At 38.9% G+C, this 13,947-nt stretch overlaps 1 protein-coding gene across 1 annotated transcript; it reads right to left on the reverse strand.

Moving 5' to 3' along the window:
* Positions 1–424: 424 nt before the first annotated feature.
* Positions 425–6,375, reverse strand: LOC101470409 (coxsackievirus and adenovirus receptor). Its single transcript, XM_014410198.3, has 7 exons — positions 6,232–6,375; positions 5,788–5,954; positions 4,985–5,198; positions 4,713–4,877; positions 4,481–4,597; positions 3,462–3,585; positions 425–3,335 (listed from the first exon to the last, which is right to left on the reverse strand). Exons 1-7 carry the CDS (start codon positions 6,275–6,277, stop codon positions 2,633–2,635), a joined length of 1,536 nt encoding a protein of 511 aa, XP_014265684.3. The 5' UTR covers positions 6,278–6,375; the 3' UTR covers positions 425–2,632.
* Between the last annotated feature and the right edge of the window lie 7,572 nt (positions 6,376–13,947).

Genomic DNA, 13,947 nt, shown 5'->3' on the forward strand with positions numbered 1-13,947 from the left:
GTTAGACCCACCATACAAATCACTTGGTTTCTTAAGCCCAACAAAGGCAGATGAAGCAATAAAATGACTCAACTTTGAATGTGTGAATACAATAGGGTCTAGAGAGTCACATTGATCTCCAGCATCACAGGATGCTGTAGCTGAAAGACCTGGTCAGTATTTTTGCTTTGGTTTAAAATAGCTTTTATAGCTATGAGCTATTATGTGTACACACAAAGCCTTGAGAAATAAACCTTTTTTTAACCAACTACTCGGCAGGGCCGGACATATGCGATAAGGAAGTACGGTACACAATATCAATGTTTTCTGTGTATACTTGATTTTATTTAGTGTTGCATAAACACATGTAATATTAAGATGCACAAGCTCAATTTGTGAACAAAAAAAGCCATCCCACAGTATATAGTTTGCTAATGATTTTATTTTCTGACACAATACAAGAGTTGAACAAAACAGTCGAATCACAATTTTTTGGTTTCATATAACACCATAAAACAGCCTTTTTAGTTTAAAATAATGAACAAGAAGAAATAACAAATTAGTAATTTTTGTTAGAAAAATAGCTAACAGCATACACTTTCATCTCAAGCATAAAAAGGAGCTGAACTCAAAAATACAAAAAGAACACATTTTGCATTGTGAAAAGAAAGTTAAAAAATGCACGAACTGACCAATAATGGCAGTAAATGTATCAATAACAACAAACTAACATTTATGATAAATTTGAACATGGGATTCAAGGATTAATCAAACTTTTTGTGAAAATTAACACTAATACATTTGTTATATAGGCCATGTTCACAGCAAACCAATGTCCTTCAAGAAAATCTGATCATGTGATGGTGTATTACAGCAAAGTTGTGTAAAACAAACTTACTGAAATTTGTTCGGTCACGGAGTTAGCAGTAAGGTCTAAAGTTACAGTTAATACAGAAAACTAATGGAATCAAATTATGTTTTCTTTTTCTTTTCTTTTCTTTTTTTTTTTTACAGCCTGGTAGTAACAAAGTGCCCAAAGATGCAATTTCAAATTGGCTCTTTGCTAAGTTGCCTGCAGCCAACACACTGGGGCGGCTGTGGCTCAGATGATGGAATTAGTCATCTACTGATTAGAGGGACAATGGATCAATACCTGACTCTTCCCGACTCTTTCAGTTGCCTCTGATGTATCCATTGGAATTTGAGTAAATATGGGTAAATGTTAGAAATCGCTGTTTCTAACATTCATGAATGTGTGTTAATGAAACTTGTAGTAAAAAAGCACTTGCTCCGATGAGTAGAAAGGTGTTAAACAATCCATTTATAATTTTCCCTTTGGATTAATCTGTGAGTTAGGTGCTTTTTGTTGGCCTAGTATATTGTTGCGAAGTTTGAAGATGATCCATAAAAAAAAGATTATATCTTTACAACTTTGGCAATAGACTGCTAACAAGGAGACAAACAGACAAGCGAACTCGATTACATACTCTCTCCCTTCAGGGGGAGAACAAGGGGTCATTCAAGACTTTTGGGCAGTTTTGTAGCAATCAAAATTCAACTTAATGAGTTCCATCAGTGTAATGTATGTTGAGTTGGCTCAAATACCTATGGTGGTAGCACGCTCAAACTCCAAAGCACGTACAAACTTCAAAACACGTAAAAAACTCCAAAGCACGTACAAACTCCAAAACACGTACAAACTCCAAAACACGTGCAAACTCCAAAGCACGTACAAACTCCAAAACACGTACAAACTCCAAAACGCGTACAAACTCCAAAGCACGTATAAACTCCAAAGCACGTATAAACTCCAAAACACGTACAAACTCCAAAGCACGTACAAACTCCAAAAAGCACGTACAAACTCCAAAAAGCACGTAAAAACTCCCAAAGAAATGCAAACTCCCAAAGAAATGCAAACTCCTAAACACAACGGAAGTGCTCCAGGACGCTAGGGGCAGTGTTGAGCTTGATTTGCAAAATAAACGGCAAGTTTGTTGCAAACACATGGAGTTGGATAGGATAAACACACCTGCAAGAATAGAACAACCACGCTTTATAGGAAAGGTAATGTGCAAACTGTTGTTTGTTTGATTTCTTTTTAATTATGAATGCTTGGTTTATGGTGGAGTCAAATCTGACGTTAGCTAACAGTCAGTGTGCTTTGCTCATAGAGAAGCTTAACACTGCCCCTAGCGTCCTGGAGCACTTCCGTTGTGTTTTGGAGTTTGCATTTGTTTTGGAGTTTGTGCATGCTTTGGAGTTTCCACATTCTTCGGAATTTGTACGTGCTTTAGAATTTGTACGTGCTTCGGAGTTTGTACGTGTTTCGGAGTTTGTACATGTTTTGTGAGCTTTCCAGGTTGCTATTTCTATTTTCTCATGATGCATTCAATTCAGTTTTATTTTATTGAAATTTCGCCAAATCACAACAACAGTCTTCTCAAGGCGCTTAACATTGTAGGGTAAAGACCTTACAATAATACAGAGAAAATCCAACAATCAGATTACCCCCTATGAAAAAGGACTTTAGCGACAGTGGGAAGGAAAAACTCCCTTCTAATAGGAAGAAACCAGCTGGGGCTGAGGGGAGGGGGACAAGGCAAAAGACATTAATTCATTTTGCAGGTTTCACTTATGCAGTAAAAGATTTTTACTGGTTTCTGTCACTGTAATCAAGTCGATCTCGGCTACCACCATAGCGATCACCGCGGTCATGTCGACTGTAATCGTCAAGGCGATCTCGGCTACCACGATAATTGTCACGGCGATCATCAAGGCGATCGCGACTTCCACCATAGCGTTCACGTTGATCATCAAGCCGATCACGACTTCCACCATAGCGTTCACGTTGATCATCAAGCCGATCACGACTTCCACCATAGCGTTCACGTTGATCATCAAGGCGATCCCGGCTACCACCGTAACGTTCGCGGTGATCATCAAGGCGATCCCGGCTACCACCGTAACGATCGCGCTGTTCATCGAGGCGATCTCGACTACCACCGTAACGATTACGTTGATCCTCGAGGCGATCTCTACTACCACCGTAACGTTCGCGTTGATCATCAAGACGATCCCGGTTACCACCATAATGGTCACGCTGGTCGTCCTGGTACCGGTGAGAGTCTATATCACTGCCCTTGCCTTCATACCTTTCTTTGCTGCTATTGTAACTGTACTGATCATCTGCAAACTTCTGCACAACTTCTTCGACTCTGGAAATATTTTGAGGTGCCACATCATTATCCTCATTCTGGCTGGCCTGTTTCTTCTCGCTGTTTGACTTGTTGTCTGAGTATGGTTCTTCACCTTCGGCAGCATCTTGGTCGTAATACCTCATTTCTTCAGGGGAACTAGGAGACAAACACATGAAGGAGCTGGATGGTTGATTGACTGAGATACTTTCAATAATTGTTTTAATCAAAAATTGTTTAAAACAATTTACAATGACAGAAAAATCCAGAACACACAGTACATACCCCTCAGGATATTTATTCTTCTTGCTCCTTCTCCGACAAAGACAGAAGATGAGAATCCCCACCACCAGGAGCCCTGCGAGGACTCCTCCTATTATAGCTGCTGTGGACCCAATTTTCATGCTGGCTGGAGAAAAAGTAAGTTAATATAGTTAAGTCAGGGTTAAACCTTTCATCCAGGGTTTAAAGCTTAACTTTGAGCTGTTGCTGGTTGTCAAGTTATGTTTTGGAGAAGGTGAATTTCAATTGCAATTATTTAAATTATTATGTCAGGCAATTTAAATCACATGGTCATGGTAAAATAATAAAATGCTGACCAATATGTCAATATGGCAGCAGTCCTCAGACAAGCTGCCTCTTTTTATAATGAAATGAGAACTCTGCACTCACTGTGATGGCTTGTCAACCACAACCTGTTAGCCAATGAACGTACCCCCAAAAAACTAAGACTCTTTGAAACTAAGACTGGACAAAGTTTACAAAATGGCTCAATGTTTTCTTTAATATGATCCAAAATGAGTGACCGAGACCATGAACACATCAGGAAAGTGTTTACAAAGGTCAAGCGAAAAGCTGCTTTCTCATAGACCTCAATAGGACCTGAAGATTTTTATTAACCACAGCTATTGCCCCCTGGTGGCCATTAAAAAGAATGCAGGCTTAAAGCGCTTCCATTTTGGTTTTGTTTATTTTGTCATATATCAGCATTTCGGGGTTAGTATCTCGCAATTTCAGCTAACTAGGTATCGTGAAATTCTGACTTATTTATTTCTGTTCGAATTATATGTGTCTGAATTTTGAGGTAATAACCAAAAATGTCAACTCAGCTCTACATAACAATCCCCAGCCCCCACACTCCCATATTTAGAAGGTAAATACTACATTTGCAACTAAGATGTCATCTTGGTATCTACAATGAGTTTGTAAGAAACATTGTTCCAAAACAGTCAACTGTTGCAGCTGGTGTAAATGAAGATAAGTGTAAACTGCAAAACTGAATTAAAAGAAGTTGGAATGCTCACCAGGCATCACAGCCAAAGTAAAGTTGCAGCTGGCAGAACCAATTTGATTTTGTGATGTGCAAATATAGTACCCAGATGTCTCCCTTGTTATATTGAAGAGAGATAGGACTCCATCCTCTGAAAAATAATGACAAAGATTAGCTGAAACAGTGCCGAGTAATGCCTTTTTTTCCAATCTGCTGTATTTACACAGAGCACTTGAAAGTGACATATTGCTAGTAGAAGAGCATACTTTGAGTTGCTTTAGGTGGAAATTGTCTGGGACTGTTGTCGACGCTAAAGCTCTTCCAGTCGTAGGTGGGTGCTGGGGATGCCTCCTCAGACAAACAGGTGAGTGTAACATTTTGAAAATATTCTGCACTTCCCTGAAGCTTGCAGATTGGTGGAGAGGGAGGGACTACAAGATAAAAACAGTTAGTATAAACAACAGTTTTGATTTGACGTCATTTCTGAGATTGTATTTTGGAGTGTAAGAGGCTAATCTATCAGTTTGCTAATTCTCACCCAGGACCACAAGGGAGGTGGTGGTACCAGTTGTTCCATCATCGTCACCATATATAAGGACATTGCACTGGAAATGGCGGTTTTCCTGCATGGTGAGCTGTGTTAAATGCAGTGTGCTCACTCGAGTGTTAGGGTCAACGTCCAAGGATGCTCTGCCTTCATAAGCTGGGGAAATTTCAACCGGTTTGCCATACCATGCAGTAGCCACACGTTTCTTGAGAAAAATAAAAACAAGCATAAGATATCTGCTTAGTTTAATTATGGAAGTAATATTTGTAAATATTACAAAACACAGTGGGTTGCATGCAGAACAGCCCGTAAAGCCCTTTACGGCATGCAAATGAGGCATATGTATGATTTTATTCTATACAGGTCAAACGCACTGTTTTAGGAACAACCTGGAACTAGAAACTACCAGCTTGGGCAAATAAAAGCTGTATGTAGACTTAATCCTGTTTCTGGGTTATCTGATAGGTGAAGGAGTAGTTTATACACATGAAACCATACATGAGTCATTCACCTGTTCGTTATCCACTGGAACAAAATCATTACAATATTAGTAGGAAGGAACCATGTTACATTCAAGTAAAGTGTAGAACACACTTTTCTTTTCATAGAAATTCTATTTTATTAAAACTGTAACTGTTTTAGGACTATAGCATATTTAAGACTATACTATATGCTATATTATATTATATTATATTAATACTATAATCCCAAAACAGCCCGGAATCTTGAGTAAAATCAGTAAGGGTCTACATAAACATATATTTAGTATTTAGTGCAGTAATTTCCCTTCTTACCATTGAGTCTCCAGTAATTTCTGGGAAGACTTCCCATGTGAGTACATAGTCGGTCAATGAGGGATTTGCAGGGACCCAGGAGCAGGTCAAGTCAATGCTGCCTCCTTTTTCAGCCTCATATTCTTTTTTTGGAATGGACACCTGAAGACTCTTGCAGCAGGACAGCACTGGAATAAAAAGGAATGACCAGTGTCTTTTAGTTTCTTGTGCTTCTTTAATGATCACTTTAAAAACTAGTTTCATGAATATGACCAACTCAAACTTTTACATTTATTTCAAGGCAGCTGTCGAAAAGAAAAATCTGAATGTCTCCTTTGAGTAAAACGATATCCTGTTCCAGGTGAGTAGCAAGAAGTTGGGTTAATGATTAACACAGGCGATAATACCATAAAGGTGTGGCAATGGTTTTGACAGAAGTGAAAAAACATAAAGCATAAAGCGTACCTGTGAGTATCAGAAACAGCTTTCCCCATACAAGCTGCCTGTCCATCGTCGATTATAAAAGAGAATTTTTAAAAATCCAGAAAAACTTTTAAAAAAAAGAAGAAAGTTTATGCTTTCAGTCCAAGAGCGAGAACCCGCCTAACCTTCACGGTGAACTCCCAGGTGTAAAGAAGTTGACTCTTCCAGGTAATAAATTAGCAGCTACAAGTCACATGTCACCTCTGCTCCAATCACTGATCTGTTTCGCTTTTGATTAAACCTAGAAACTAGAGCTGAAAGTGATAAGCAGGGAATACACATGAAAAAGAGCTTATATTCAATTTAACATACAGACAGATGTAAACAAAACAACAGAAAACAACAAAAAACTTCATGTGTCTCTCTCAAGTGTTTCAGTATTATTAACTTACAAAACTGGATGGATTTTGAAATTTTGACCTTCCTGGAAAGCGAGATTGTCTGTCCGCAGCTGCTGTTGTGCTCAGTTTGACCTGCAGGATGCAGTGTTGTATTGAAAATTTTATAACAAGCATTATCTAGCAGCTACTCTAGCACACCCAACATAAAAAGCAAATGAATATAATTGAACAAATAATTAACCTCTTTTTGTGTTGGCTGAAGCTGAAGGAAGCTGCTTGAAAAAGAAATTACTGTATGAGGCACTTGTGCAGGGAGGAAGAAGTGACCTTCGCTATAATACAGTGTGCTTGGTCAGAGGCTTTGTGGCATTCAGACGCAGCCCTTGATGATGCAGTCCTACAGACTGATGAAGTCTTAAAGTATTCAGCCTTTCATACGTGTGAGGTTGAAAGCTTTAACCACTGAGGTTTAGCTTTAGTCATTTCATGTGTGAGAGAATCTAATAGTTCCTACAAAAAGTTGATTCTGTTCACCTGGATGTAGCGTTTTCAGTGGGAGAAGTATTTCATCAAACATCCAAGTGACTTTTTCACTCTCAGCTGACTTCAGGTTTCCCCAACCTTATAAACAGTACGTTTCATAACAACTCACAGTAGGACCACTGAAGGAACAACAGGCTGTGAGGTCAGTTTTATGCTTATAATTCTGCAAATTTTCATGACCACTGATTAGTGGTCATTGATCAACGGCCACCGATCAATGACCACTGATCAATGGTGTTGAGTACCATTCACAGAGAGTCAGGGGATTCCTGCAATCACAGCATTGTAAGATGGTGAAAGATGAACTCTTAGGCCCCTCCTCAATTCAGAGAAGGTCTTTCAGTTTTTACATAAATGGCCTCCTTGACTCCCTGCTGAAACCAGTGTTCCTCCCTGCCTGGCCTAATGAGTTAGCTCTTCTGTGTTGTGGTATCTGCTTAGCCAGAGGTTGTTTGGTTTCAGTTTGCTTAGGTACAGTGGTCGGACCATGAGCCCTGCAGGTTGCCACGTTTATTTTCTCATGATACATTCAGTTCAGTTCAATTCAATTTTATTTACATAGCACAAAATCACATCAACAGTCACCTCAAGGTGCTTAATATTGTAAGGGGAAGACCCAACAATAATACAGAGAAAATCCCAACAATCATATAAGACCCTATGAAAAAAACACTCGGCAGCAGTGGGAAAGAAAAAAGTTTTAACAGGAAGAATCCTGTGGCACAAGCAGGCTCGGGTAGGACGGGACAAATAATAAACTAATTTCCATGATTTAATAATTTATTCTGAATTGTTCTATAAAATTAATAATGCTAAATTAATTTTGTCCAAATTCTCCATGTAATGCCGGCCGCTGCTACACAACATTCTCATGTTCATAATTAGTGTTTTGAATGTACCATCACTTTCATATTTACATAAGTGTTAAAATGTCCCTGACTTTATTCTGCAAATTTATTTTAACAAGCTGCTTGCAAACAAGTCTTATATGAAAAGGGGCACGGCTGAATTTGAAGTTGTCATGCTGCCCACGGAAAAATGTTCTTGTTCTATCATCTGATTATTTTTACTACTACTTACTTTTCCAACTTTCTGTTGTTCCCATCCTGGCTTTTTGAGATCTGTTGCTGCCATTTTATTTAAAATGAGCTGATATATTTAATGTTTTCTATGTTGTATTAAAATAGATCAAATATGGGTTTGCATTCTCTGCATTCTGTTTTTTTTTTTTAAATTTCATCTACATGTTACCATTTTAGGCATTTAATGTACAATTGAAAGGTATGAGACATGTTTTCCGCTTGCAACATCTGGCTTTTGCGACATTTTAAACAGAATTATTTGGACACCTGTATTATTGAATGTGGCTCTATAGTGTAGTGAATTACACAATGACTTTGCAAGCACAAAGGTATCTGGTTCAGTTCTAGTCAGAGACACAAATCCTCCTTGGGATTACGCCAGGAAGGGTGTCCAGTGGTAAACTCATGCTGTGACAAGGGAATAAGTGAAAGTAGCTTTATTTGGACACCTTTTGACTATATTAATAAAACTGAACTGAATTGAACCAGCTGAAATGGGAATTGTAACAGCCCAGCCATCATGCCGGAATGTTTTATTTTCATTTACACTTTTACGCTGTCCAAAAATTTTAGGATTTAGATACCAAACTATGAATACTATTTGAATGTACTGAACATTGTTGTACTGAATGTACTGATATTACAACATACATGTTGTAATATCAGTAAATTAAAAATGCACACAAAAATGTGCAGAGCATGTCAATTGACCACTATGATTATTATCCACTCTAGCATCCACTCTGTTACCGTTGTCAGCAACACAGAAGATGTTTTTTTTGTTTGTTTTTTTAAGTGTATCTACCATGACATTAATCAGCTGAAGCAAAATGTTTTTTCAGAGCTGCCTATATACTATATGCTAGCGGTGTCAAACATGCGGCTCGTGGGCCAGAATCGGCCCAGCAAAGGCTGCACTCCAGTCCACTGGACAGGTTTGGAAAATGTGAAGGAGTGCATAGATTTTTATTTTACAGGTCCTCACATTGATTAAGTCTCCTGCCATTAAAATTAATACTACACCAAAGTAATTAAGTACCAGATAAACAGTAACAATAATTTGTTTTTTTTTTACAGTGAGTTCACAGAAAAAAGGACAATCAGCATGTAGCATGAGCATATGACAAGCATATGCTCCGTCATTAAGAAAGCCCAGCAGAGGATGTACTTCCTGAGGCAGCTGAAGAAATTCAACCTGCCAACACGGACGATGATGCAGTTCTACACTGCAATCATCGAGTCCATCCTCACCTCCTCCATCACCGTGTGGTACGCTGGAGCCACTATCAGGGACAAACAGAGACTGCAGCGTGTTGTGCGCTCTGCTGAGAAGGTGATTGGCTGCAGACTCCCATCTTTGCAGGACCTGTACACCTCCAGGACATTGCGGCGTGCAGCTCGGATCTCAGCTGACCCTTCTCACCCTGGACACAGTCTGTTTGACCTGCTCCCCTCAGGCAGGAGGCTCCGGTCCATTCGCACCAGAACCTCTCGCCATAAGAACAGTTTCTTCCCCTCTGCTGTTGGACACATGAACAATAACCATATGACTGTTCCCGCTACTAACACATGACCCTACGCTGTGTTCACTGCATCATTCCATGATTGGCACTGATCACCACCTGCACTCATGTATATATCTTTCAACGTAGCACTCTTAATTCTTATTCTCATGTATATATCTCATGTATAGCTCATGCACATATCTTTCTACGTAGCACTTTTAATTCTTATCCCTACTTTTATTTTTTCATGTCTATTTAAGTGCTATTTATGACACTATGTTTGCACTGAAGCACCGCAGCAATTTCCTAATATTGTAAACCTGCTCAACATTTGGCAATAAACCCCTTTCTGATTCTGATTCTAACACTAACCCACTTTAACCCATTTTAAAAAACTGAAAGTACAAGTTTTTTAGATTTGTCACCGCTTTGCCGAGGTCTGGAGGAAGAGCCAAACTGTCACTCCCAGAGCAGAGGGAATTGGTTATGATGTTGAGAAACCACCCAAGAAGCACCGAGGCTCAAACCTGCCATAAACTGGAAAATTCCAGAACACCAGATTCACTGTCCATTGTGAAGCAAGTTGTACAAAATTGCGAACTGAGACCAAGAAAGAAGCCCCTGCTCCAAAATCAGCACCTTCAAGCTCAGCTGAAGTTTGCAGCTGCCCACATGGAAAGGCCTTCTTGAGAAATGTTTTATGGTCAGATGAGGCAAAGATTGAGCTACTTGGCTACAATAACAAGAGGTATGTTTGAAGGAAAATGAATAAGGCTTTCCAACTTTGTTTCAAACTGTAGCATCATGATGTGGGGCTGTTTTGCTCTCAGTCATACTGGTACGCAGTGTTGGTCAAGTTACTTGAAAAAAGTAATCAGTAACTAATTACTGATTACTCCCCCCAAAAAGTAATCCCGTTACTTTACTGATTACTTATTTTCAAAAGTAATTAATTACTTAGTTACTTAGTTACTTTTTAAAAACACGATTTACAACCTGAAGAGGTGATAAAGTGATAGATCTTTCAGCCCAATTCTACTTTTTCTACATAATCCATCATACAAAATGTAATCAAATGGAAAAGTCTCTTTTTTTAACTTGTTTTATCAGTTTTAATCTTTTAACTTTATGCATCAAGCAAAACATTTAATTATATGCAACATTCTCTGACTTGAATAAATTAGTTTAACATTTAAACCTATTTTCTACACATTCCAGCACATAAAATAAAATATTTTTTGTGTTTTCACTCACTCTTTCAAACAGATGCAAGTAAAACACAGCAGAAAATAAATAAAGTCAAAGACTCAGCGGTCCTTTTGCTCTATTTTCACCTGTAAAGCAGGAGCAGGGTAGGCGGAGGGTTACCCTGGTGTAGGTGTGCTGCGGTCAGTTGAAGAATCCGCGCGAGTGTCTCTGTGAGTTTCCCATCACGTCATAGCTACTCGGTGCTTGCTCGGAAGTTTAGGGGTTTTTTTCGCTGTAAAAAGAAGTTTTCTTCCCACGCACGATGGACGCTAATGTTTTTGTCACTTTTTATGGAATCAAACTCAAAGTAAGGTCAGTACTTCCACACTTTAAACGCTGCACGCTCATACTCTCTCCCGCACTCGATATATTATCCATTGTTGATCTGCACACAGCTGCTGTCACCAACGTCGCACTTGCTTACGTCACTGTCATGAGACATTCTCGCAAAAAAATCACGGTTTTAGTAACGCAGTAACGCAGCGTTCCTACGGGAAAGTAACGGTAATCTAATTACCGATTTTGCAATAGTAATCCCTTACTTTACTCGTTACTTGAAAAAAGTAATCAGATTACAGTAACGCGTTACAAGTAACGCGTTACTGCCCATCTCTGCTGGTACGGTGCACAAAGTGGATGGAATAATTAAGTATATGAAGTCAGCAGCTAGACAATTTAAACTTGGGACATGGTTGGGTAAAAAAAACCCAACAGGTCAGTGACCTCAAACGCACTGGATCTGGAAGGGATCTGGATCTTGGAACGGCCTTCAAACTGCCCTGTAGAATTTTCAGGTATCTGTAGTTTACTTGAGTAATTTTGTTTCCGGGTAACTTTTTACTTTTACTGTCTGCATTTTTAAATAAATATCTGTACTCTCTATTCCTTACATTTTCAAAACAGGCAAAGTTAGCACAACACCGTCCATAAGATGCAGTTGTAGGCCTTCAACATCGAGCTAGCCCCACAAAAGAGTAGCTAGAAGAACATAAATGGAGTGATGCTTTTTAAGTGGCAGGTCATTTTAAATGCAGCGTTTCTATCAGCTCAACAAACATAATTAAACACAGTTTGTCACACAGTGTGTTGCTAGCTTAAAGGTCCAGCTGCTGTAATTCACAGGAAGAGAAAAAAAATGAGACCTAACTTCACTCCATGATGGAGAAAGAAAGAGGAAGAAGGGAGGTCATATTGAAGGCAAGGACTGCTCAGTGGTAAATGTAAAGCTTACATGTAAGTCCTCATGTTTTAAAATTAGATACTGGGTCTCTACGTGTGGCGTGTTTTTTTCATGTACTGAAACGTGCTGCACAACAACCTGTTGCATACTAACTGTGCTATTTAAAGACTGCGTGAGAAGACTCTGCAGGTTAGTCCAGGATAAACAGGTTAGTTTGCAGTACTGTGGTTATTCACAGTAAAAGTGTGTGACCAGAGGACAGTGGCTGTGGTTTCATGGTCAGAGTTAGATCACATCAAGTGTAGCAGAGATGTTGCTTAGATTCATTTACTGAATCCCACCTTCATACCAACCTTATAGTGTCTTATGGAGGACTTATGAAACATCTGCTTACATTTTGTTGAATTCAGGTGAGGGCGTCTTGATGCATGCTCAATCATCCAGGTAAGTAAATCTCCAAACGTTGATTCTGTTCATCTGGACGTAGCGTTTTCAGTGGGAGAAACATTTCCTCACTCATCCAAGTGACTTCTTCAGTCTCAGCTGACTGCAGGTTTCCCCAACCTTATAAACAGTGCATTTGCATAATGACTGAAACTTAGCACCACTGAAGAAACAATGGGCTGGGAGGTCAGTTCCTTCATCTTGATTAGAGAATTTGCATAATTCAGGTGAGCACAGTAAACCTCAGAGCAGCACAGGTCAGCTGATCTCAGCCTGTACACAAAGAAAATCTGCTGCAGCTCTCAATAGAAATTATTCTGAGCTGTGAGTCACTAAAGCCACTAAAACTGATTTTAGAGTTTCCCACCTGATGAATGCCACTTTAACATCGTCCCCCTCCCCATTTTCCTGGTCAGAGGCAAAATCACCCTCCACAATGTAGGCAACAGAAAATAGAGCTATTTTTTTATTTTTTTCTCTTCTCATGTTTTACTTAACTGATTCATGTGTAGTGCCTTTGTTATAATTGAATTTAGACTGAAATAAAGTTTGTTTCCTATATACTATCATTTAATTATTACAGGTTCAGTGAGCTTTGCACAAAAACAGCTGGTGGAAATTAACTTTTACTTTCTTACTTTGAGTACACTTCAGAGCCTGCACTTGAGTAAAGAAGTTGCTTCATTACTTTTACTGGGGTATTTTTTTAACACTAGTATCTGTACTACTTAAGAAGACCTTAAAATTATTAAATATATGTGGACTATGCTTAAAAGCCAGGTCTGTGCCAGGAAACCAATAATTTTAAATGAACTCTATAAATTCTGACGAGCGATCAAATATCCAACCACAAGCTTGCTTATGGCTATCAAAAGCATCTGGTCAAGGTGCAAGATGCTAAGGGACATTTCACCAAACATTAGTGGGGGTGTATGTATTTGAGGATGAAGACTTTTGACACTGTGTGGATTCAAGAAAATCCAAAAACAAATTCAAACTGGTGTAGCCATTTTTTATTTTTTCAAAGCCAATAAAGATGTGTGCTTTACCCTGGAAAATGAAAAGTTCAAAGAAGCCAGTAAAAGCTCATTCATCCCCGTGTTCGATGTATGTAAATGTCTGACCACAATTGTAGATATGAGAGTATGTTGTCTGTTTCTTTATATTAGCCCTGTGATGGACTGTCAGCCAGTCCAAGAATACCAACACCTGGGGTATACACATGCCCACCATGACTCTGGATTAAGGGATAAAATGATAACATTAAAAACGGAAATATTGAATTTCAGAAGCATGACACTTAAAAAAAACCAATCAATATATATATATATATATACACACAGACACACACATAT

The sequence above is a fragment of the Maylandia zebra genome, linkage group LG16 (genome assembly GCF_041146795.1).
Source record: "Maylandia zebra isolate NMK-2024a linkage group LG16, Mzebra_GT3a, whole genome shotgun sequence".
Lineage (NCBI taxonomy): Eukaryota > Metazoa > Chordata > Actinopteri > Cichliformes > Cichlidae > Maylandia > Maylandia zebra.